General features: G+C 36.9%; 1 protein-coding gene across 1 annotated transcript in view; it reads right to left on the reverse strand.

Moving 5' to 3' along the window:
• GALNTL6 (polypeptide N-acetylgalactosaminyltransferase like 6) overlaps positions 1-26769 on the reverse strand; it is a 487161-nt gene that overhangs the window by 277695 nt on the left and 182697 nt on the right. The window contains exon 3 of the mRNA XM_040589013.1: positions 12404-12542. Within this exon, the coding sequence (XP_040444947.1) occupies positions 12404-12542 (139 nt within the window). The remainder of the gene's footprint in view (positions 1-12403; positions 12543-26769) is intronic.

Consider the following 26769-nt stretch of genomic DNA (forward strand, 5'->3'; position numbering starts at 1 on the left):
ACCTGTTTCATGGCCAGAACTGGAACCCAGCTATATACGGGAATGTTATCTCATTCTTACACCATACAGTTTCATCATACCCATGCAATATCCCACATTTTAAGAGCCAGTGACTTTCAGCAATTAGGTCTAAGTGAAGATCAGTAGTATAGGCAGAAAAATCTCACACAGCCTTTTCCCAATACCTGCTTTCTCGTAGGCAGGGACTCCATCTTACTACTGACTTTCACAGCGACATTTTTATCTTTGTTATGGTTTCTAGCACTATGTAACTGTGAGAATATTTGTATCAGACATGCATACTGCACTGATATGCCTATTCTATTTCCTCCTAGTAAGCCTGAAGATACAACTAATACACAAGTTACTCTTAAGGATATCTCCTTCCAATCCTAAACACACACACACAGAGCTTGTACTCAGTCAGAAAAGAACACACAGAACAAGGGAAAAACCTAGTTTACCATTACTCTATATGGCAAGTACGTGTGTATATATAGCTATTAAACCAAAATAATTTGTCTTTGCAGTATAATCCTACTGAGTTGTGGTACCATTATAAAGGCAAAGGGGATGTGGAAATCCATTGTGTTCTCCAGGTGGCCTTTTTATTTTTTAATTTGAAGGAAGTGTGTAGTTCCTTTTTTTTTTTTTTGTATTTTTAAAACCATGTACTTGCCCTAGACACTTACAAATGCAGAACTGTTTAGACAAAGTTCAGTCAAATCATAACTAGTTTTTTGATTGTACTTCTGAGTAAGTGGCTGCCATTAAAAGAAGATTATTTCAAGACCTTGGAAAGCAAGGTCATTTATCTCAAGAATGCAGTATCAAATACCTGAATCAACAAGCTGGGAGCAGGTAAGGGGATGAAGAAACAACTGTCTGTATCTAGGACTCATGGCAGGAATACTATTCAAGGAGGAGAAGAACCTGATGATTTAAACTAGAAAAGCACTCCTATTCAGCATAAGCATTTACTACTTAACTATAATAGAATGCTGCAGACTGACCTTAATAAAGTACTATGCATGCTTTCTGAGAGATGTGTCTTTTCTTGTATTTAAACATCACATACTGAAGTGGAGCACAGCAGCACTTATTTGTGGAACAATGCTGAATGATAGGTTCAGTAGCTAATGACAATTTCTTAGCATAAATACTAATAGATTTCTGCAAACATATTATTTAATAAACCCTTAAATCTCAGAATAATTTCTGTGTAAGTCTGAAAATTATATACAAATGTAATGGTAGAAATACCTAGGAAGAAAATAACAATGATAAGCAACGGTCATCCTGCTAGGTAAGTAGCTCACACCTCTATTTTCTTACTGAACTTATTAAATTAGCATTCAGAACAAAGGGAGTTCAGAAAATGAGAACACGCAAGGGACGCTATGCATTTCCCTTGCAGAAATTCGCAGAATTATGAAATAACATTAGCACTTTTGACTTTGCCAGAAAAATATTTTACAGACACAAACACTTGTGTACGTATGTATAAAAAAATGGGCACCAGATGAATTTTCTGGTGAAAGAGATATAATGACATTTTCCAGATTATCATCATGAATCAAGAGTTATGAACCTTGAATTATACTTTCAAATATTGCTACCCTTTATTAATCTTGATTTTCTTTCCATGATATTTCAGAACTTTATCTGATATTTCTTATCAAAGAACACTACTACATCATTAAATGTGTCCCTTTGAGACTTTCAAATGAGATTTTTAAAAACACAGGACCTCTCTACCAGGGCATGAGCTGTTTCCAAATTAATTTTCACAGCAGTAAGTACCGCTTCACTATCTTGTCCACAGAATCTCCTTCCTCTCTCCCTTCCATTATTAGATACATTACTAAGTACTATGTATGATTCAAGTATGTATATACTACTGTTTTGAAAAACAACCTGAAAAGCTGCAAAATGCTGTTTATTATACACACCTACCAAAGAGTCACTAGAAAGTGGTTAGTACGAAATAAAAATTCTTTTAAAAAGGTACGGTAGAATTTATTTCTAAATAATTTGCATAGTGAAAAATGTTAAATATACGTAACTGACAAAGGGGAAATTTCTACCAGCTTTGTATTTGGTATGCTTTTCCTATAGTTTATTATTGCAACCGGGTATTTGGCTCCAGTTCAAGGTTATTCATAAAAATGACACACTGTCACACCCTTTAACTCCCTTTCAAACACTTAATACCGATTTAGTTATTCCTTTGAGATACAGAATTCTGCTGCTAGGTCGAAACAAGAATCAAAACCAAGTTTCTGAATAAAACATTTTTAGAGTTCATTTCAAAGTTGCAGGGGGACTTTTAGAAAGTTAAAAGAGCAGTAAGAAATTCCTCTACTCCCAAAATATTAACCTGCCCAAGGAGGAGAAAAAAAAAAAAAAATGTCACAGAAACACCTGGAAGCTATTTGCAGCAGGCAGTAATAAAGTACAACTTGAAAAAAGGACTACTTGGAAAAAGAGGAGGTAGTAAAAAGGAGTTACAATTACACTTCCTTGTTATACACTACTGAATACTGCTGCTCTAACGGGCAAAAATAAATAGCATCCTTTTAATTCAAGAGATAGGGATAGTTCTGTTTAATTCCCTGATGGAGTTTATCAGTAGGGAAAAGATTCCTAAAACATCACACTAGCTTAAGACAAGATGCAGAACTGCAAAGTTCTCCACCTTTACAGAAACATGCAGAAGTCTACCGACTCTGTAGAAGAGCAAATGAAAGAGAACGGGCTTCTGAAGTGATGAAAAAGGAGAGCAGGGCTGGCATCACTTCAGCTAATTTATAGCAAAAGCTGATTCATAAAAGCAGCAATTTGTTTGACCCTGTGGATATAATAACAACAACAATATTTTACACACATTAAGGGATGCCAATAGCAATGCCTTGGCCAGTTACCAGGTTCTGTGCCTTCTAGATACATCAACCACCCTTTCTGATAGATAATAGCATAAGACAAGGTAAATGTCTTGCAGACATCCCTTTGCTGCATTTAAGCAGCCAGGTAGCAGCCTACTATGGCAGTTACTGGATCACAGAAGTAGCCCACTTGCAATTTTCTCCTCTTACAGGAAGTGCCAGAGAAAGTTAGAGCAAAACAGAAAGATTTTTCAACCTTTTTTTCCCCCACTGGCTTTGTCCGCACACGCTCTTAGAGGAGCTGCTTTTTCAGATCTGACCTTTTCTTTCCCTTTTAATAAAGGAACTTCAGCACCCACTGGGCTCCCAGCTACTGACAAGCCCTCTACAAGCTACCAGGACAAAACATTTTCCAGTGAAGATTTACATAGTAATTGTCTTAGCATGTCAAAGTATTCAATTTACAGCACTAAGCTTCAGTCACACCATGTTTCTGTTCAAATCTAGCCTTGTCAGCCGAGCCTGATAAAGTAGTGATAACCAGCAATTTCTGCTGCCATTTGACAAGGCTGTAAAATTAGCCTGGGTGTGAGCTGATGGAAGGGAAGTAATCTTTATTTTCACCATGGCTCACAGCTGGGAAGCAAGCAGGCATTACTGGGTATGGTCTCAATAAATGTCACAACACTTTTCCCTACTAGAACAAATAAACCTTCTCTTAAAACATTATTACTATTTTCATGGGTGGAAAAAACCCCAGAAGATTAAATTGTACAGTAGAAATATTTTGCATAATTGCTATTAAATGCACTAATAAACAGCTTGTAAACTAGACAAGCAAAGCTCTGCATTCTTTATGTAGGTTTCCCTCAGTGTGGACTTAATCAAAGCTGATCAAGCTGACTTAGGTGCTCGCTACTTTATGGCACGTTACATCATTTTTGTCTGTTGTGGACAGTCTTTCTAGCAGTACTGCATGTCTTCAGAGACATCAAAGTCAGTGAGTTTGCCTCACTCCATTCTTCCAACTAAAAAGTTTCTCTAACCAAGGGAAGAACATAGCGGGCAGATAAGCCTTGTGACACAAAGCCCATTTATGTTTGCAAAGCTTTGTTTTACGTGACAGTGAGGCATAAAACCATCGTCACTCATGGAAACATCTTACCAAAAAAATAAAAAATAAATCACTAACATGCTTTATGAAACTTATCTACTCATCCATACATATTAAATCTAGGCTTGGTAAAAAAAAAAAAAAATAAAAAAAATATATATAGTAACTTTGTACCATCTCAAAATCCCTCACAAACAAACTTACATCAGCAGATATCTTCGTACTATAATTATATTTCAGCTTAAACCTTGCACTTTACTATCTATGAATTCCAAAACATCAGCAAGCAGTCCTATTTATATAACATATACATACCCTCAAACCACCTTTTTTTTTTTTTTAGAGAGAGAAGATACAGAAATATCAATGTACTAAAAATTCTTTCATTCACACCAAGCACACTTATCTGATTGTATCTCAAAAGTCAGGCAGACTGTAACAGGATCAATAAGAAGCCCCTGTTTCGAGCCTAGATGCATTTTCCTGGCTGAAGAAGAAACAGGATTAGAATCTCAGTTTTCTGTCATCTCTAAGTGCATTTTAAGCACGCTACTTCAGGAATGAACCAACCCATGACATTCAATTACCCTTTAACTTCCATTTCAGAAATCCTAATTATCCTTTTACTTCTTGCCCTTCCATTCCAAAGCTATTCCAAAGGCTTCTAGGAATCCTCCAGCGTATCAGCCACTACTCCCAGTTTTATGCCAGTCCTCAAGTACCTCTCCCAATTGCTATAATCATTCAAAGACAGTTGAGAGTGGCCTCAAAATGGTATCAGTTCCTTCAGGATTTATGGGTATATCCCATCAGAGCTCATGGACATTACTGTGTCCAGTTTGCTTAATTATTTTAAGACAGTCCTTTTGTGATCAACTTGCATCTCTTCTCCACTCCCTTTCACGGCAATATGTGACCCGACTCACACCTCCATCTCAACATTACCTCTCATACACAATATATGAGACAAAATAATGGGCAAGACACTACTGGGTCCAACCAGTGCCTACTAACACCAAAACGACAGCTGGTAGAGACATGGGAGCAAACACAGAGAGTGCCACTCACAGGCGTCATGGATCACACGTGCCAACATGATCAGTAAGTTCTCATGCTTGCTAACACATCTTGTAGCCAGCGCAGTCTTTAGAAGATTAGTTTGATGGGATTATTCATAATCAAACCTGGCAATATAGAAAGAAGTTGCTTTTTCATTCCAGCTTTGCTGCACATTGTTGTCCTTATTACATGAGGTATAATGGCTCATTCTGTTGCCAGTGAGAATGTACTGCTGGCACTTGCTGTGTTTTCTTAATGTGAGAGCTGAAATTTCATTTGCTTATAAAATATCCAATTTTATGCAAATTCACATTAAATACATGCCTAACCACATGAAAAAAAATATTTGGAGAGGAAGCAAGAATGGACATGTAAGAAAAAGGAAGGTATACTGAAGCTTTTCATAAAACTATTAAATTAACAGCATATAACATCACTTTCACCTGTGAAATGCAAAGGTAAAGATCCCCAGAACTTTCTACATTTCTCACAGATCTTAGAGAAGTTACATGTACTTTCCAATTTTCGTATTGTATTATTTGAGAGTTAAAAGTTCTGGCTTTAACCACTGTCAAATGCTAATAGACTCAGCTATTCCACATGCACAGAACTGGCTGGAGGGTAAATATCCTTCAGTATTCCTGTCTCTATTAAAGTTTAGATTTCACAGTTCAGTTTACTGCAGCTTGCTATTTTCTGAGCAGTGTGGGAGGCTTTACTGGATTCTAAGTAACATGCAAGACATCTAAACACACAAGCAATACCTTCCTCCAGTTGTATAAACAGCTTTTTCTTTTTAACAAATTATTTTCAGTAAACAGAAACAGACCCATCAGGCTTGGACTCTGAGCTGGCCTGTTAAACACTGCAGCCTCTTTATCACCAAAAGGATAGAAAGGGAAACATCAATCTTCAGCAACATTTTAGCTGTTGCTGCCATTAAAAAAACAAAAAACAAAAAACAAAACAACACACAACACAAAACCACTCCAAAGAGATACACAAAGCACCCAGAAATTATTCCACGTTATTTGTTACTACCAATACATGTCATGCAGAGGAACTGACAGAAGGCATGACAGAGACAGAAGGCCACAAGTTTTCTCAAGTATAAAATATTCCTGATCCTGTTTTGAGGAGCTGCACTTTGAATAGGATGCTCTTAAGCCATTGTAGAGAACAATCTGGTGAGGCTTGCAAACAGGAACATTGGCTATAATATTTTGGACTGCATGACTTTCCATCTTCACGACATTATTCAGTAATTACACAAAATGCTTTGAAATGTGGTCAGAGTAATGACCACCAGTTTCTCATTACCCTATGAAAAGCATAATCTGAGTCTAACCAGTTGCTCTGTGGCCAGATGAGGTTAAGGTAACACTAGTAAACAGCAGTATGAAGCAACGCAGCATGGATGTGCGTATGAAGACATTTCTGATTTCCCACAGTGAAATGAGAACTAGAAAGAAACTTTATACTCTCTTAGGTTATTCCAGGATATAATCAAAAATTCAGCACAAGATGGATCCAAACAATTCCAAACAATTATTTCCATGAGCCTTATTAAATATTGTGAAGTTCAGCATACTTAAATTAGATTAATTTTTCTTTTAGTGTCTTGCAGCAGGACAACCTAAGCCTAAGATCATAGAATGCCAAGTGAATTCATTGGAATCTGTCTTGCAGTACTGGATTAAAGATGGATTATTAAATTTTAAGGACAATATACATAGCTTAAACTGTGACAAATGCCCTGCATTTATAAAAAGAAAGTAATTAAATACATTCAATGCAATAACCAAATTTTTTTAAAGGATTCAGATACAAACTGCTGATTAACTGTGTAACTACATAATATATCCCTTTCACACATAAATCTAGTAATTCTAGTCTTTCTTCAAAGTTTACAGAAACAAATTAAGGATTAATGGTAACTCTGCAACAATTTCAGACACAAAAAAATACAGCCGAACAAAACCCAAAGAAATCCCCCTAAGAAATCTTTATCGCATATTCATTTTAGCCTCTTTTAAAAATACAAGGGTCAGCAACCACTTTGCATTCAAATATTTCGAGAACATTCAGGCATTCTCTCAGATTCTGCTACTGACAAGGAGGGACAGTTGGAGAAATTCAGTTATGCAGAACAGGTAGTGAAATTTGCTTTTTTTTATTATTTATAAAGAAATCTCATTAGTGTTCAGGACACAGAAGATCCTCACAGCCTTTAGCTAATCACTCATATTTCTTTGAATATGAAAATGCACTTCTTCTGAGGCCCGTGAAAAATTTAACGTGTAAGGAAAATGAGCATAGCTCGGACTTCTGAAAAGGAATACTGCTGGGAGTGACAGTGAAGGGCCACCACTTCACATAGCAACAGCAAGACAAGCAGACAACACTTGGAAACACTGACTCCAGCCCATAGAGGCTAAAAGCAAGACAACACAAAAACCAGGTTGGGCGTCCTTAACGTACAATATGAACATTAGGAATTTCAGTACAAAATGCATCTATCTCTGCCCAGAGAAACCTAAAAAGGATGGGATTTCTTCTGAATGATCACTCAGGCAAGCCAACAAGAATTTGTGCATCTGATCCGTGACTACACAAGTTACCAACAATTAGTCCACAAATTGTAGCTAAAAGGAAACCTATTGTTGAAATCAAGCTATACAAGTATATCAAATGCAAAGATTTAAAATTATGATGCTCGCCACTCAATAGATATCAGCAATTAACTTGAATTCCTTGATTCAAGAATGAAAAGCTAAAAAGTTGGATTCTCTAGTTTACAATGGCTTAGGCGTTTGATACAGGAAATACCACCAAATTTATATTCACTTCTCAGACTAGATGATTGCAATCATTCCCCAAGCCTCACTAATATCACATTTTAAATACAATTCAAAATGTGAATCAGATTCAATTTTTTTTTTTTTTGAACAAAACTGGTAGGAACTGCAGAATATTTAATAATGTTGAGAAGAGAAGAATTAATGGTAACTGCTATAGTCAATAATTAGAATAAGTAGCATTTGTCTCTACAATAGAAAACAATACTGTCAGAATTTTCCCTAGCTTTAACAGGATTTTTGTATTCCAGACTGCAGAAAGTGGCACGGGGCAGGTGAAAAGAAAAACGCTATTCTGTGGGTTTTGAAATATTTTTCATACTGGTACAGAACTTCTAACTCTTAAATAGTAATTCTAATGCCAACTCTCACTACTACCCAAAACTCAATGTCACCTTCCACTTTAGGTGACCAGAACTCTTATTTTCAATACATCAGCCCTGAAACCCAATGAACTTGGGCGATAATCAGATGATAATCCTGTTTTAGGTGATTATTTGGAGTTAAATAGAAAAGTTGGGGTTTGGTGGTTTTTTTTCCCCCACAACTTAAAAGCTGGGGGTGATTGTGGGCAAAGAAAGGGAATTAGCTAGAGTAACTTGGCGAGAGCACTACCTGTGAGAAGACTTTTGCATGAGACTGAGACAGAAACAAGATACCAAAGACCACTTGGAAATGGAAAAAAATATTCAAGTGTAGCTATGAGAGACAGAAATAAATATTAGAGGGATGCAATATAAACACGCTAAGGACACAGGAAAGCTTTTAAGTCAGCCTTAAAATAGAAGTTAACTGTTAAATTTCTCTAGGGATTTTTTTTACAGCACACACATTTTAGTGTCTTAAAAAGGAAAGAAGCATCAATCTGAAAACATCTTGCTGAAGTGCTTTAAATATCACACAAAGGAAAAAAAAAAACCAAGATTATAAGAAAAAAAAATTGAAAAACTATTTCTTAAACATCAATGATCTAAGCATTTACGTAATTCCACGCCTCCCCCTTCAAGAAGATGTATTTTGCAAAACCTGAGACAAATTTCCAAAGATCCAAGGAAAGAGTTCATTTGGATTAAAAAGACCAAATTTTGGTTTCTGCTACCTTTGCATACTTCCCAGAAAACCAAAAATTTAGAAGCGGGACTTAAAATTCCTTTGTGCTAAGACTTTCAAATAAAATATTTCCATGAAGTTATATCAGAGAAATACAGAAATTACTGTAGCAGCTTTTCCAACTAAAATAACATTTGATCCAAATTACAGGATTCACCACTCAGTTTGGGTTGTATTTGAAGGCTCGTTTTGTGAATTATCTCTACTGACGGCAATACAACTATTCTATTTGGTTCTTTAAAACAAATCCTAGATCACTTTTTCATGAAACAGCAGACAAGGCCCTTTGCAAATGGTATATACTAAATAGAGACAGAAGATCAAAAATTCAAAGTCTGTAATAGTATCCCCCACAAATATGCAAAAGAAGATAGTTAAAATCTCCACAAAGCAAAAGCCCTTCATAATACTCAGAAACTGACCAAACTAGATCTTGCCTGCTATAGATCACCTGATTTACCTACTCTAACTTTATTTCAATAAGAATACCCTTTTCTGGCATAAAAATTACATAGTTTTCCAATGAGTTTCACTGAAAGCAACCTTATGAGCTACGAACTGCTTCGTATTTCACACACGCTTCTGAAGAGAAGACATATTTGCAGACGTGAAGTGCAGTCTGAGACTAGCCTGCATGATATTTAACACACAGCAGCCGAGAGATGGGTTTGATTCCGACAGTGAATCAGAAAACATTGTCAGATTTCTGTGTCTTGGAAGTTCAAGATACAGACTTGCTTCAAGGTGTAACCATTACAAGTATAGAACCTAGCTTTGCCACCTTAATCAGTGTACTACCAAGTACACAAATTTACACAAAAACATTTTTGATCTTTACATTTAGATGAGTGATATAGTCAATTAACTAAGGGAGTACTTGTGTTATGAGTGTTTAACATGAGGAAGATTAGGACATGAAACAAGTCAGTTCACTCAGGACACTACCAAAACATCCACCATACGCTGAATGCCATAGGAACCTATTTGAATTAGAACATGAAAATGATGCAAATACCCAAGGATTCAAGCTTCCCAAATGAGATGCTTAAGTGGAAGTCACTTCAGGATTTGTGCCGGGGAAAGAGGGGGCTGAGAAAGGCTGGTGCAGCACTGACTTGTTCCTAATATGTCACTTCTGACAACACATTGCTGACATTGCTTCTGGGGACGTGCATGGAAATGTCATTGACTGCGTGGACAGTAGTGGGTGAGAAACAAGTTGCCAGAAGAGCAGCTTACAAACACACGAAGGGAGGATAAACATGTCAGCTTCCTTTTGTATTTAGTAATTGTCCTCTGCAGCTTTGCTAATAGAGAAGGATGCTTGATGAGCATATTTATTATGACAACAATGTGATGCTGTACAGCATTAAAACTCAAACTTCATGGAATCTATAAATAACTTCAGGTAACCTGGCAAAATAGAAGGGAAACAAAGTATACAGAACATACAACTTATTAAAAAAAGTTATTTCTTTTGACTTAATTCTATACAAACAATATAAATATATAAAAATTAAAAGATAAACAGTGTTTTCTCACAACAATGCAACATGGCAATTAAATAAGAAACAAAAGATATTTTTTTTCCACTAAAAAATTATTTTCTTGGTTACTTCCTCCACTGTGAATTATTTTTAAAAATCTGGCAAAGCAAACTTGTATATACAGTCCATTCTTTGAAAAGGACAGTGCCACATCTGACAGAGTGAGAAATGTTAGTTGCCATGATAATTCTTCCCCCTCCACCTCCTGAGAACTTCTGTCAAGCTCTCAAATTCTGTTCAGTTCCCTGAAGAATTTCAAACTAATTCACATTGTAAAGGTTAAGAAGCGAGTAGGTATCTTAACCTGAAACATCATATAACAAAGGAAATTGTATCCAAGAGACATAGAGACAAGTAGTTTTGTCACGCTCCTGTACTTTTCCCCCACACACTAGTTGCATAACACTCAATTAAAAGAGGGAAAACCGCCATGTAAATAGACAGATGAAATCACCCCTCCCTTCAGAGCTCAGAATGACCTTAAAGGACTACAGTGAGAAGTTTAGAGAGGCGTAGATTGCCTTTCCTGTTACAGATAGAAAGCTTTACTCTTCATATAAGGGAGCCAAAAATTACAGAACATGAAAAGCAAGTTATGTTTGCTGAGAATTGCATGACTATTTTTAGCCCAGTAGTTATTTTTCAGAATAATCTTCATCCTATTTCTCTTTAGGCAATTACTACCATTAAGGAACAATACCATTATCTAACCTGCCCAAATTCTGCAAGTGCTTTTCATCATTGTTCATTCTGTTTTTATGTAATTCTACACTACTGTCCTGGTTTCAGCTGGGATAGTTAATTTTCTTCTTAATAGCTGGTGCAGTGCTGTGTTTTGGATTTGGTGTGAGAACAATGTTGACAGCACACTGCTGTTTATAGTTGCTGCTACGTAATGTTTATATGAAGTCAAGGACTTTTCAGGTTCAGCCAAGGAGAGGGCTGGAGGGGGACAGGAAACGGAGGGGACACTGCCAGAACAGCTGACCCCAACTAGCCAAAGGGATATTCCATACCATACGATGTCATGCTGAGTATATATCACTTCGGTGAAGACATTTGGCATTATAGTATTTCTCTTCCCAAATAACCATTACACGTGATGGAGCCCTGCTGTCCTGGGGATGGCTGAGCACCTGCCTGCCCATGGGAAGTGGTGAATGGATTCCTTGTTTTGCTTTGCTTGCACATCCGGCTTTTGCTTTACCTATTAAACTGTCTATCTCAACCCAACAGTTTTCTCACTTTTACTCTTCTGATCCTCTCCCCCACCCGAGTGTGGATGGAGTAAGCAAGTGGCTGCGTGGGGCTTGGTTGCTGACTAGGGTTAAACAACTGCGTATATCAGCTGTATTATTAGCACCTGATAAGCTGTAGCTATTGGATTGCTTTCACTTTTTATGTAACAAAACCAAAAGAAACATTTCGGGAACAGAGGTCCAAACGTTTAGCCAAAATTTTTATGCCAGTTGTCACCCTGCCCCCTAGCCCCAAGGGCTGCAGCGATTACCAAACAAGAACCTGAAAAAACTATGTGAAATGTTATTTACTGGTACCTAACAAATCACTATCCAGAAATACCATGAAAATAATTCTGCAATTAAGGGACCTTCTGTAGTCTTAACATGTTACTAATAACATGAGAGGTCACTTTAAAAGACAGAGCAAATGATTTAACAAAAGTGATAAATTTTCCATTTCCTATTTAATGGAACAGTCCCTTTTTGTCAGCATAGAGTCTATGTTTGACCTTCCAGGAAAACAGGTTATTTAAAGATATACAAAGATAAAAGCTTAGCATCAAGTAGTTCAAGAAAAAAATTTACATACTTAGGATGTCGGATGTCTGGCAGGGATCGTTCCAGTGCTATATTGTTGCTAACAAATATGTTGAAGCCATTTTCCCTATAAGCAGAATCATCATGGTCTTCCTCTGTAAGAGGGTATGGCTTTCCATGTTCACCTTTCCCTACAATGAAACAAAACAATTATTTACCTTAAACTGACAGCACAAAATAGACTACAAAGAGAAAAATAAGTTAGACTGAACTTCAATTAGGACACCGCATCTGGAACATCTCTAAGAAATTTCTTGCGATGTCTTTAGTGACAGTCCCGTTACTCCCAATACAAAAATAACAAAGGAGGTACAAATAATAGGACTCAGAAGTCCCTCTGAATTCACCCAATTCATCTAGCTTTCCTTCTTTCCAGAGACACAATTAACTTAAAGCTATTTTATACATAAAAGTTTGAATTGTAAATTAAGCTAGGATCTTTCTGCATCACAATCAAGCTTTCACAGCAAAATTATGAACGAACGGATCAGTTCCAGCAATATTCCCTTATGATTGATACAAGGAATCCGATTACTCGGTGAACTCTACATTTTAGCAGTCAGAACACCCGCACACCCTTACAAAAACAACTTTAACATTTGAAGTTTAGTGTCCAATTTTCCAGAAAAAATGGTAAGGAAACAAATGTTTTGCTCTGGGCTCTTTGAACACCCTTGCACTCCAACAGACCAGCCAGATGTACTCAGTACTTCTAATGTCTCAGCACTGCTGATTTGGTTTCAGAAACCAGTTGCTTTGGTTCCCTGAAGAAATCATCTGCTTGTTCACTGGCAAAGCACAGGCTTTCTACTCCAGCTTTTTATTCCCAAGTTAGTTCTCCTCATCAGTCACTTGGCTTGTTTAGTACCTACCTCAGGCAACTATACCTCTCTCTCTTCCAGTCAGAGAGCAGAGAACAAACAAAAACACTTCAAAGAAAATCAGAAAATAAAAGCCTTTGCTTCTTCTCAACTATTTTTATTCTTCTCATTCTCACAGAAGATGAACTCTAGGAGTTTCTAAGCCGTTCATAGCTACTCAGGTTCTCAAGAAGACACACTTTTCTCTACATCTAATCAATCAGCTTATAACCTCTGGCCCTCTCCCTCTGAGCCCACTCATAAGAAAATACTTCCTTTTACCTGAGCTCTTTTAGAGAAATTAATCAATTTCTCAGCTGGATTTGATAAGTGACCAAGGACACCTGATCTTCAGCTAATCAGGAGCAGCTGCAGGAGGGGATGAAGAAGAAAGCAACTGCGAGCTGAAAGAAACATTTAGTGGTATCCTTAAAGCCCATGAGCCTCTTGCAATGCTCTGTTTCATATTGCATACACACACAAAACATTAAAAACATAGAATATGCAATTAAAAATGCTGTAGTTACTCGATTATAGAATTCTATGCTGATAAAATAATAATTATTTTATTTCAAACTTTGTGCATATAGCTACAGTTTCATTTAAATACTTTATGAAATAAGCAGTGTTACTTATTAAAGGAAAAAGCTTGTATTATGAAACACTTTCGTTTATGCCGTTTCATTACAAACAGGTATCTTTTCATTTTTATTTTCAAACACCCCCAAATGCACATAGTACACTAACATAATACCAAATCTGGGACTAAGTTTCTATGTGAGTCCTTACAATTTCATACTAAATATCAGGAGGAACTATAATATTAAAGGAGCAGCTGATGAGTCAGAGCACTACTCAAAATCCAGTAGTACAATTATATCAAAACTGTTTCATAATACAGTAACAATAAGCTAATGTTGTTCAACCCCCAAGACACAGAATTTGTAGTCCCTCTCTTTCAGCACATGTTCTAAATACACCCAAGGTAACTATTTTGATTTGCTTTTAAGAAAATATTTACCCAGGTAGTTCCTAATATAACGGACATTCCAGAATAAACTACCTATAAGGTCATAAGACATATAATTGCTAACCAATGTTTTTACAATATAATTTTCTGTATATTCCAGCTAGTCACCATGTATGAAGAAAGGTGGATTCCTTGCTTTACTTTTGTTCAAAGAGTCCATTTGTCTATTCAGGAGATGACCACTTTTTATAATGCTACAGTTTCTTCATAGTGAAATTGAAGACAAGTACTTTTAAAGTAGCCTTCCACTCTTCCTCACTAAGTATGCAGCAATAAGCGCATAAGCCAAAAGATTAAATATCACAGTTGTTATCTAGGGCAACTCAGGAAGGGACTGAACTTTTTTCATACGGTGCTGCAGAAGTATTTGACCAGTTGCAATCTATAAATTGCTATTGCACTTATATAGTAAGTTGGCCCATGAGGTGCACTAGAAGTTGTGAAGCACGAGTCTTCTAACACTATATGAAAATATACACAAAGAGCATTAACAGAGGCCTCTGGGCTTTTATGAATCCCATGAATGTATCCCCTACCTTCTTTGCTTGCGCTTTCACCCTGAAGCTCCTCCTGATTACCTAGGGATCAGGTGGTGATCTACCAGATCCAGCTGAAAGCAGTTGGCTAATTTCTCTAAAAAGAGCTCAGGTAAAAAGAGACCATTTCTTATGAGTGACCATGGGAGAAGAGAAATAGAGAGCTCAAATGTTAAGTATTAGGGAAAAAAAAAATAGTACAACTTTTGGATAATCAGTAGGCCTGAAGGGTTCTGTTTATACAGAAAATTGCTGTGTGAGTCTCCTCAGCATTACAAATTATCATAAGCACATTAAAACTCTTTCTGGTCACTGATTTGTTTTCCTAGATGACTGACACTAATTGCACTGCACACTGGTTTGGAGCAGGACTATCCAAAAGTTTACCTAAAATGCCAGCGTGACAAGGGGAAACTTCACAATGGAAGAGCAGCAAAATTCTGGTGAAAAGAAGCATGAAGGAATTTAACATCCCGTTACTGGCTACAGAAGGGTACTTTAAACTCATTGATAGACAGATATAAGCTCTTCTATACAGTTTGTTCTACTGAAGGCAGCATAGCAATTCAGAAAGTGAATCCGGGATATAAATTACTGTAAAGAACCAAGAGAGTAAAAAAAGTCTGACTGAATTTTTGGCCTGTTTGGGTTTAAAAGTAGGCTGACCCAAATGTGATGCATAAAACCAACCCAGCACTAAGACTTGATAGTAACTCACTCTGAGGCTGATTTACAACCGCTACATAAATAACCCCATAAATTAAAGGACAATCCAAAATTTTAGTTCACCAAGAAAGGAGGAGGAGAAGCCAAACATCCTGTCAAAATGCTCCATTGCATGGGAACCCTAACAGCACTGTTTAATTCATGCAGAACTGTCTAACCTTGTGACTACAGGTTTATTACACTGATTTTTAACTCAGTACTCAATATAAGCAACATTTCAAAAATATGCTGGTGGAGGTTTTTTTCTTAAAATACTATGATAGTTTTGGAATTGACATCTCTACAGTATTTAGTATTTTTTATTGTATAATATACCATCTCAAAATGTTTCTCCATAGGTACTCAGATTTTTAAAAAAAAAAAAAAAAGTAACAAAAGATATTACAGCCATCCAGATAAAGTACTGGCTTCACCAAATATCAGACACTCTATAAGGCTTTTTTATTCCCGCTTAAGGATGTTACTGTCTCCTAGGGAACAATACACTCTATACCTAGCTCTAAAGGGTTTAAGTTTTATGCTTGACAACTTGCGATAACTGATAGTTCAAGGACACCTCAGTTAAAGCACCTTCTGCTTATATTAAATACAGACACAGCAGCAGGAGAAAAAACCCTCTTGTTCAACAGATGGCACAAATGGAAGAGGATTAAGTGAGACAGGAAAACAGAAAATCATTCTGCATACTCAGTACAAATGTGTAATAGCAGAATAATGGGATGGGTATAGTTGCCAGGTATGAAAATTACAAAGAGAACAGGGATATTGTTGGTAAAATTGATCAGCTGTAAATAAATTTGAACATGCAACAGGAGTTCTGCACTACTTCTGCATGCAATGGATAGGGGACTTCACCCAAAATGACAAACCACAAAACACATTGCAGCAGGTTTTGGCTTCAGGGTCTTACAGATTTTGGTTTTTGGGTTTGTTTTTCTAATTCAGATGAACATTATTTAAAATTCAACAGGCATGGTAAAAAAATGCTTTTGCAATATAAGTTAAAGCAAGTTAAGCAACTGCTTGACATCTTAACACAAAACTAAGTGGATAAAGAACATAACCACTCTGTGAGGAAGAACTGTGTACAAATCTGAATTATTTACTATTTATACTCACTCCTATTAGTTTACTCAGTCAAGACTTGACAGTCACACCAAGTCAAGACTGTAGTTTGAAAAAATTTAAGCACACCTTTTAATTCCAGCATTCAAGCATCCTTTAAGCCAATAGCATTTATAATGGGGAATAAGAAGTCTCCACGTGCTAACTGCTTTGCTAAATAAAATGAGTTTATTTTAACACATGAACATACAAATAAGTAAGTCTTCTTACTTACAGTGAATCTTATGAATCTGGATATTTCTGCCTTTTTAAAAAATATATTGGGAATTTTGTCTGCTACCTTTACATTTTTAATCCAGAATCTACTACAGTGTTGTCTGTGCACATCACACATAAACACAGAGCTCTTATAGCGAGAACAGATATCTTACCCTAGAGCAACATATCAGTACAGAACTGAAGTCCCATGGGGGGAGAGTGATTGTATTCTTAGCAAGGGTAGACAGAGGAACACAAATTCGAAATTAATGCAGTTACGCACCAGCTTAAAAAAAAAAAGTGTAAAAGGGGAAATAAAGATCATCAGCTGAATAAAAACATTGAGTCAGACATCATCTTTCACCTTCTTGCCACATAAGCTTCCACACAATAACCTTTTATAGTCCCCGATGGGACAGTCAGAGTGTAGCCGACCAAGTCAGAGGGCAAAAGCCCTGTTTAAAGTCATGTGTAGTATCTTTTACATAATTTGTGAATTTCCCTACAGCACAGCTGTATACAAGTTTGCCATCTCATGCTGTGGAGATGGACTTTGTATTATTTTGATGAAAAAGTATAACAGATTATCAATTCAAGCTGCCACCATGTTCTGCTCTTTTAGGAAGTGAATTTCCATTTGAGTGCAAACAAAATAATTTTCTTCATTTTTCCCTATCCTCACAGACAGGAGGGTGGGGTGCAGTGCATCTGCTAAAATACTGGTTAAATTATTTTGAACAGAGAGGTGATTTGATAAATGCAGAAAATAGGATTTTTTTCTTTTTTAAAAGTAAATGTCTCAGATTCTCCTGGAGTGTCTACACTTGGTGGAGTTCTCATCCTGTTTACAAATTTTGTATAATGAAACCTTTAGAATACACACAGGTGAGCAATTTTTATGTAACATTAGTTCAAGAAGTCGAATCAGGGACTAGTACAGACTAGTCCTTGGGGAAAAAAGGGAAAAAAGTAAGTTGTTTTATCAAATCACTTTCTCCTTTCATACTAGGAAAGGAACTACTTGCTTTGAACAAATGCCTTTTGTGGTTTTGCATGTTTCCAGTAAAAAGTATGAAAACTTTTCTTCAGTAAATGTATGAATTTTCTTTGCCAATTTTTTATGAAGAGAGAAAATTAAAACTCTGCATGTCTCACATGAAAGTAATTGCCTTCATATCAAATGGGACTATCCAAGCAGTAAAAAAAGTGTGTGTATATATACATTATTTCTTCTCAGACAGAAAATACAAATATTTTTCTGACCATATGACTAGTGAAACAATGGGATACGTAACCTAGGGAGCTGTGGAATCCATGAATAGTCAAGAAAGAAATACCATCCCTCAGAGACGATTGATACAACCTTGGCCATCTATTGAGTTTGATCCCAATCTTAAATTTCTATGAACTCTGTGAGAAATAGGAGGAGGACTGGGGATAAGTTGGTGGAATTGCATTTTCCCCTCGGAGTCAATAAAACCTGTAACAGAAACTGAAATATATTTATCACAAGCCTGTTCTACTTTTCTACTCTGAGTATTCCACTAGTTGCATAACTTCATGAGCCTAATTTATAGGAAAGCAATTTAATTGATTTTATATCAGTGGAAATAGGATTAAAAATACCTACTGGTCCTATTTTTTTTGCTACTCTACCTAGTAACAGCTTAGAAATACATTGTAGTAAGACCTGAAATACTTTTAATTATTTATTACATAACTGTCAAGGTCTGAGGCAATATAAAAGGCTTTTCGTTAGCATTACAGATACAGCTGTAATCAAATCTTACCTATGCAATTGGGAAGAATAAAAATCCTGTCATGGAAATCCTGAACAATACATTTTCAAGCAAGACTGAATTATTTACTTGTAAAAATATAACAAAATTTATTTACTACTGTTTCAAAATCGAACTATTACAGAAAACAAAAAAAACCCAGAATTCACTCCAGTTTTCTGGTAGAAAGCATTCAAATTCCTACTGCTTTATTAACCTTCAGATGACAGCAGCATATACTGGTTTCCTTTTCAAGGACCATGCAGTCCTCAGTAAACGATGTAGAAATGTTACTAGGAGTGAATATGAGGCGTTGTCCAGATTGCTGCTACAGTAACATGACAGCCAGCTGGAGAAATATGAACTCAAATGCTTCTCTCTTCAGGAATGGTTTTATACAAATAGCATAGGTTGGGAGAAAAGAGGAGAAAATTTAATTTTAAATTTTTTTATTTGACTGCCTGCTCAAATCCAGAACTGAAAAATACTAAATTACAAGAACAAAAAAAACACCAGAGAAGAATATGCTCCTTCAAAAACGTTAAAGGGTACATTCGTATTGTACTGTAGTTGCATCTTTAGATTATTGCTTGCTTATAATTCACATGTGACAAAATGAAAGGAACTTGTTGCTAACACAGAAATCACTTATAGCAGTGATGCGTTTCACCATTCCTCAACAGGAACAAATCTCTACTGGGTAGGGGGTACATAAAAAGAGCATTTCCTGGAGAGGAGATGAGAGGGACAAAGGGGAACCTCTGAAATGTACTTATTTTAGATATGTCTGAGAAGCATTTCTGTAAAAAGAAATGCATACCAATGTGAAAAACAACAAAAAAGTAAAATTCGGTTTCTTAACTGCATTAGATGTAATTTCCAGATTTCCATAGACTAACTAGACCTGGGATGACTCTTCATGTTAACCTAAGATCATAACTTCTGTGTCAGAATGCAAGCAAAAAAATGGCAAAATTTTTTTTTTAAAAGTCTAAGAAGTACATTAAGGGCATAGCAGTGCTTCATGTGCTCTTCTTAAAACCTGAAACAACAAAACTGCTACCGAAAGACACAGTGGTGAGGCAAGGCAGCTAAAAAAAGCACTAGTGGTGAATGAAGCAGCATAGCAAGCAGAGCAAAAACCAGCAACATCTGGCAGAGTGGCAGATGCCCCGAGTTGCAGCACCAAAACTCTGGCAGCTTGAATTGGACTTTGTTGCCTCACGGGACTGCACAGTTTGCAAAAGTATGGAAGGTTTTAGTGCAGGAATGGGGAACAATCAGCTGGCCTAGCTGCTGCCTTGCCAAAAAGGACTTCAAAATTATTGTTTGTTATACTTAGGGAATTGGCCCTTACATGTTATTTTGTTTATCTTGAATAAAACATTGTTTGCTGAGTCAATTAATTGGCAAGAAGAAAAAATGAGCACAGTGCTCTTGAGATTAATTCTTGCAGGTGTCTAGGAATTTTACTAGACATCACTATTTCAACATGGCCTTTGTTGGCAGTTGTGTCCTGTCAAGAAAGGTGCATTATACAGTTAACTGTTAGAACAACCCAACACTGCTTATGATAATTTTTATATCACTGATTTCATTGTAGTTATTTGAAATCAAGACACTGTGCTTTATGTTAATATGTGTATTTTCTCAATCAATAATTAATCCCTTAATCTTACAGCCTGTGCTTTATGGAACATTAGAGTAGTGTATCCCTCACCTTTTTCATCCATTTGAAACAAAAAAAGCAGTCTCTGAATTTCCAACATATGCATTGTGAAGTAAAAACAGTGTGTGGGGGAAAAGCGATTGCTTTAAAATACATCATGAACTTAAGTGTGTTTCAGCAGAAGAGTGACTGCATATGAACTCTGATAAGTACATTATCTGAAAGCTTGAACAAACACTTCACAAAAAGAAATAAGAATATTTTTTCAAAAAATCTATGCCTTTTAACACTTGCTGCAAGTACTACAATGGCTTGGCAGGCAGGCAGACTCACTCTACTTCCTCTACCACTTTAATAAGTCTATAAAAGAGAGGAAGAATAGATCATGCTATTTTGTATGTCCAGTGTATTTAGAATGCCAGTGTGCAATGCAAGATAAACAGCAACACATGCTGTTCTGATATGAGTTGCCCTATCACTACAGCAGAGCAGCAATATCCTCAGTAGCATTCTGGAAGCTAAGCTGAATCTAATCATAACTCTGTAGCCAAGGGATGCACAGTACATCTTCCATTTAGTCTAACTACTTATCACCAAATACCACAGCCACCAGAATGCTTTTTTCATTTAATGTTAGAACAGACTGGCTGTACACCATTAATCAGAGCCAAACATGGAATGAGCAAGCATGTGAGAAACAGAACTCAACCATAAAAAAGGCTTCACAGTTTGGTTTTGTAACTGAACAATCTGCTAGGATAAAAAGGACCTTCTATTGAACAAGATGACCTGAAAATAATCTACTAATAGCGATAAGGTGTTTGCTTCAGTGCTCAAATAAATTAATTCACACAAAATGCATCAAGAATGGCATTTAAATAGTCTCTAGTACCAGTGGGTATAATCAATGCACGTGTCCAAGTCGATCTCTCAGAAAAGCTCAAATTAATGTGTTATTAACATGGTATATACAAGAACTAAACAGCTTCACAAAGTAAATGCAAAATTACAGTTATGTAGGTACAGTTTTAGAAAGCCCCAAAATACAAAATGATAGGGCTCTAACAGCTGTAATTAACCCGAGACTTTTCCCTCCCCCTCTTTTTTTCTTCATTTTAAAATGTATTATAACTACATGCCATTTACCACATACCATCGCAGGAAAACAAACAGGATTTTTCCAAGGAACAAATCTATTAATAGGGTTTTTTGGTTGTTGGTTTTTTTTGTTGTTGTTGTTTTGGTTTTTTTTTTTCCCCCATGAATTCAACCCTAACTAGGTCTAGAAGCTGGCTTTGTGGCTGTTGCACAAAAGATGGAATAACCTGTAAAAATGAATTTACCTATGTATGAATCAACGGCATGCAAAAGCATAGTCAATCTTGCAGTAGAAGCACTACATGATGTGTGACCTACAGAGAAAGAATACATGAGCTGTCACAGCTCCCGCTGAATTTATAGTTAGACTGCAAGATCCCTATCAGAAAAAAAATATAAACCCCCCCCCCCCCCCCTTACATACAGAGATAGTAAATATTCACAGCTAAAGTTTGAGGCAGACCGAGACACAAGAACTATGCCACCTGACTCCCCACATGGTGACTCAGTGACAAGGCCATCCTTCTTCCTTCCATAAAGCTGAGAAGAGTGCTTATAAGCAAGTAGAGTTTGAACACTCAGGGCCAAGAAGGCAGCTTCCTCAGGTAGTACATTTGTGTTCTATTGCTGTTTCAGGTACACCTGAATCTATACACTACAAAATACAGTGCCGTATTTCTCAGATGATAATTTAATATGAAACTGAAGCTGAACATGCAAATAATTACCTGGTTTAATAAAAAACCAGACAACCCAATCCTCACAAATTCAAAGACACTAAAATTATCCTCCAGACAAATAACATAAGCCCAGGGAACTGTACTAACATGCTAAGATATAGCAAGGTGCAGTTATGGCAGATAAACAACTGAAACTCAAGTTATGTCACGTTCTTGGGACTGGTCTACCCAAGTCATTTTGCTTTACTTAAAACACATCTAAAATAACACTTTGAATCTCAATGCTGCTCCTTCCATGTTTTCTTTTGGCAAATCAGACACATTACTCTTCTGAAAACTGTTTTGATACTACATACACTGCTGCATATACCCAGTTACCACACCTCCTAGTGACTGCCTTTCCCTCTTCTTCTAAGATACACTAATGCTGCAATCATTACTATTGCCTTTTATAATTAACGTTGTAGTCTAAAACACAATCTTCATTTGAAAGAGCCTTATGACTGACTGACATTCTTGTGGTAAGGAGAACTAAACTTAATGCTTGACCTGCTATGAGCACGGCTCTACAAAGACCTTTTCCTCCCTTGCCATTGATTGACATCTTTCTGAATAACAGGAGTCTAATTAATGCCAACTATTTTTCAAATCCCTGACACAAATTTGAGTAAATTTACTGTACTAAAGCCAACTGAAACTTCCAGTCAATATATACTGTGGAGTCAAGCAGAGGCAGATGTGGAGACTTGAAAAATTACCTTCAGCCATGAATTGAACAGATTTTCAACTAATTAGTTTTAAAATATTTTCTATTCAAAAGGAAAACATGTCACCTACAGAACATAGCTAAATATTTATGTCAAGGCCACATTTATGCATAATTTAGCAGGAATCCACATATGCCCTTTGGGAACATTTTTGAAAAAGTTAATTTGCTGAAAACTGATGTTTGGATTCAGCCAAAACTATCTGCTGATAATTTTTTTTTTTCAATTTTGTTGCTGTTTGGGTTAAAAGAAGCAAATAAAAAATCTATTTTGAAAACCAAACTTTTGAAATTACAGCCTCTGCTTTTCAAAATCTTATATAAATGACAAATTAACTAACATTATCAAAGGATAGATATCCATGTTAAAAATCCTGTTTGGGAACCAAAACCTTACTTTCTCATTTTATCAGACACAAAAAAATTTTCAAGTATCAACCCGAAAAGTCTTACACACAGATAGCTTTAAGATGTACATGAAGCAACTCCCTAAAAATTTATTTCTTGCTGAGAAAAATTGAAAAACGCTGAATTCCAATTTGCAGATTCATGATGTATTTACACAGCACAGGGTAATTCTCAATTCTACTTTTGCCAGTATGATCAAAAGCCCCTCAATAAATCCAGTTTTTGAGGAGACAGGAGGGTATCTTCAGCAACCATGCTAAAAGAGCAAGCATACACTTCCCTAGCCCTTCATAACCACAGGTAACAGAGGAACAGGACATAAAACAGACTAACTTAAATTGTAGGCTTTGTTTTAGAAGCATCACCAGAAATTCCACCTTTTAATTTGTCAAATGTATTCGAACCTGAAAAAGCAGAAAGAAATTATTTTTCCTCATATTTTCCACAGGAAAAAACCCACCACCTGTCTACTTTGTTGCCATTTATTCAACTCTGCATTAATTTGATATGCTTTAACTTACAGAAAGTGTTTCTGCACGTTTAATTTAATTTTTCCTGTACTTTCTTTGATAGTAAACATAGATCTTTAAAAATAGTTAAAAGCCTCACTGTGTATTGTTACAACTAAGAGAAGTTATGACAGAGGACTTGGACTGGATAAGAAATGGTGTTCCACTGTGGTGGGTTGACTGTGGCTGGGTGCCAGGTGCCCCACCACAGCTGCTCTATCACTCCCCTCCTCAGCTGGACAGGGGAGAAAAAAATACAGTGAAAGGCTCATGGGTCAAAATACGGACAGGGAGAGATCACTCGCCAATTACTGCCATGGGCAAACTGGACCAGACTCCAAGAAAATTAATTTATTGCAAACCAGAGTAGGGTAATAAGAAATCGATCAAACCTTAAAACACCCTTCCCCCACTCCTCCTTCTTCTCAAGCTCAACTTCACTCATGATTTTCTCTCTCAGTGGTGCAGGATAACGGAGAACGGGGCTCCAGTCAGTTCATCACACTCTGTCTCTGCCTCTCCTTCCCCCTCACGGGGAGGGCTCCTCACACTCTGCCTCTGCTCCAGCGTGGGGTCCCTCCCACAGGAGACAGTCCTCCATGAACTTCTCCAACATAAGTCCTTTCCACAGGCTGCAGTCCACAAACTGCTCCAGCCTGGGTCCCTTCTATGGGAGTGCAGTCCCTCAGGAACAGACTGCTCCAATGTGGGTCCCCCATATGGGGTTGCAAATCCTGCCAGCAAACCTTCTCCCTTGTGGACTCCTCTCTCCATGGGTCCACAGGTCCTGCCAGGAACCTGCTCCGGAACGGGCTTCCCATGAGCTCACAGCCTCCTTTCGACACATCCACCGGCTGTGGCACGGGGTCCTCTGTGGGCTGCAGGGGCACAGCCTGCCTCACCATTGTCTTTGCCACAGGCTGCAGAGGAACCTCTGCTTTGGTGCCTGGAGCCCCTCCTGCCCCTCCTCCTGCACTGACCTGGGTGTCTGCAGGGTTGTTGCTGTCCCGTATTCTCACTCCTCTCTCTACTCCCTCCAGCTACAATTTTGTTGTGCAGTACCCTGGCACCCCTGCACCACTCCCCCCGCCCTTTCTTAAATATGCTATCCCAGAGGCACTACCACCGTCACTGATAGGCTCAGCCCTGGCCAGCGGTGGGTCCATCTTGGAGACGGCTGGCATTGGCTGTTGGACATTGGAGCAACTTGCAGCAGCTTCCCACAGAAGCTGCCGCTGTAGCTCCCCAGCTACCAAAACCTTGCCATGCAATCCCAAAACATTCATGCAGACGTCTTTCTGTATAAGGTTATATGTGGCATTTCAAAATGTTTTCGGTTCTTGATATTCATTATAATTACAGAGTTTTTGTTTTTTGTTGGGTTTTTTTGGTTTTGTTTTTTTTTCAGTTTATTTCCAGAATATATTTTCCAAAATCCATTATACTTTTGCTAAAATCATACTTGGTGCTGACAGAGATCACTTCTAATGAGCTCACTTCCTTTGCAACAGTCACCACCCTAATGGTCTGTGAAAATGCATGAAATAAAGTAACTGAAACAATCTATCCTTCAATATGTTTTTAAGAGTCTTTGCTAAAAATAAGTAAATGAATAAAAAAAAAATCCCTACATGGTACATTCAGGTTTTACACTAAGTAATGAGAAACCTTCCAATCAGTCCTTTCCTTCTCTCTTTTCCCTTTCATTTGTATCAGTTGACCAAGAAATATTTGAAAACATGAACCGTTCTTCATCCAGGCATTCAGAGGATTATCATTAAAGGACTTTCTCAAAATGTGGATTCATCTCCTGAACTTAGCTTTTAGGACTGTGAGGTTAAGCTTCCCTCAAATGATAGGTCTGAACTGAACTATGCCAGTAGGCTAAAATTGTAGCCAAAAATCTATCCTTTTATTGGTATCCTTATTACCACTTTTGAGATTATTATCCACTAAATAGAACAGATAGAAAATAAAAAAAATGTTACTTGAGTATATGACATTGCCAAGAAATGCTCAGGGTCTCTTAATTTCCATGTAAAAACTTCAGATTTCTCATGAAGAAACAGATGAAATTGTCTGTATCACAGTCTATTACAAACTTTTCAAAAAGTTTATGGTTGTATAAACTGGGGAAAAAAAGTAATTTAAATACTAACATACTGCCGTTCCAGTATGGTAACATGCTTAATTTACTGATTAATAGCAGCTAATTAAAATGTCAGCCCTCTAGAACTTTAACAGCTCCCAGCTTTCACTCTTTTTTCTCAAGCATGTAAAGTTTGGAATTCATCCCAGTCTAACTGCTTTAGTAAAAACCTGGAATAAAATATATTAAAAAAACCCAAAAATATTTATTTAGAGGCTTTCTTTAATTTTTGCATAAAAATATTAAAATTAATTTGGTCTCTCAACTGAAAAAATCCTGAAGAGTGACTCGAAGTATTCAATAACCAGAACAGCCTTTCTTCAAAAGAGTGGAAAAGCAGACCTGGGAGGACATGGGAATCAGCATCCTTTTAGTGTCTGCAACTTACCCTCTAGAGACTATTCCTTCCTTGATTTATAACCCAGTACTCACTGTGCTTCACAATCAGTCTCACCTTTTGTAAGCTGCCATGGAACAACAGCGCAAGGAGCAACTAGAAGTATCAGTAGCCTCAGATACATTGAACAAAGTTTCCAAAACACATACATACTATGCAATGAATTAGCATGTAAAATAGAAGTAATAGTCCGGGTAACCTGAAATTACTTTAGCTATCATTTAAAAATATAAAAATATAAACCTCTTTTAAGAGCAAATTAACTGAGAAATACCAAAAGTAAGACTGTCTCCATGTTTTAAGAGTACCGATAATGCAATTTAAATGTATACCTCGATTACTTTTGTTTAATCTGAGCAATAATATTAGTTTGTTTTTCCATTGAATTTCCTGGCAAGTCTTACTATTCAAATTTCAGTATCACCTGCA

The sequence above is a fragment of the Falco naumanni genome, chromosome 1, assembly GCF_017639655.2.
Source record: "Falco naumanni isolate bFalNau1 chromosome 1, bFalNau1.pat, whole genome shotgun sequence".
NCBI lineage: Eukaryota > Metazoa > Chordata > Aves > Falconiformes > Falconidae > Falco > Falco naumanni.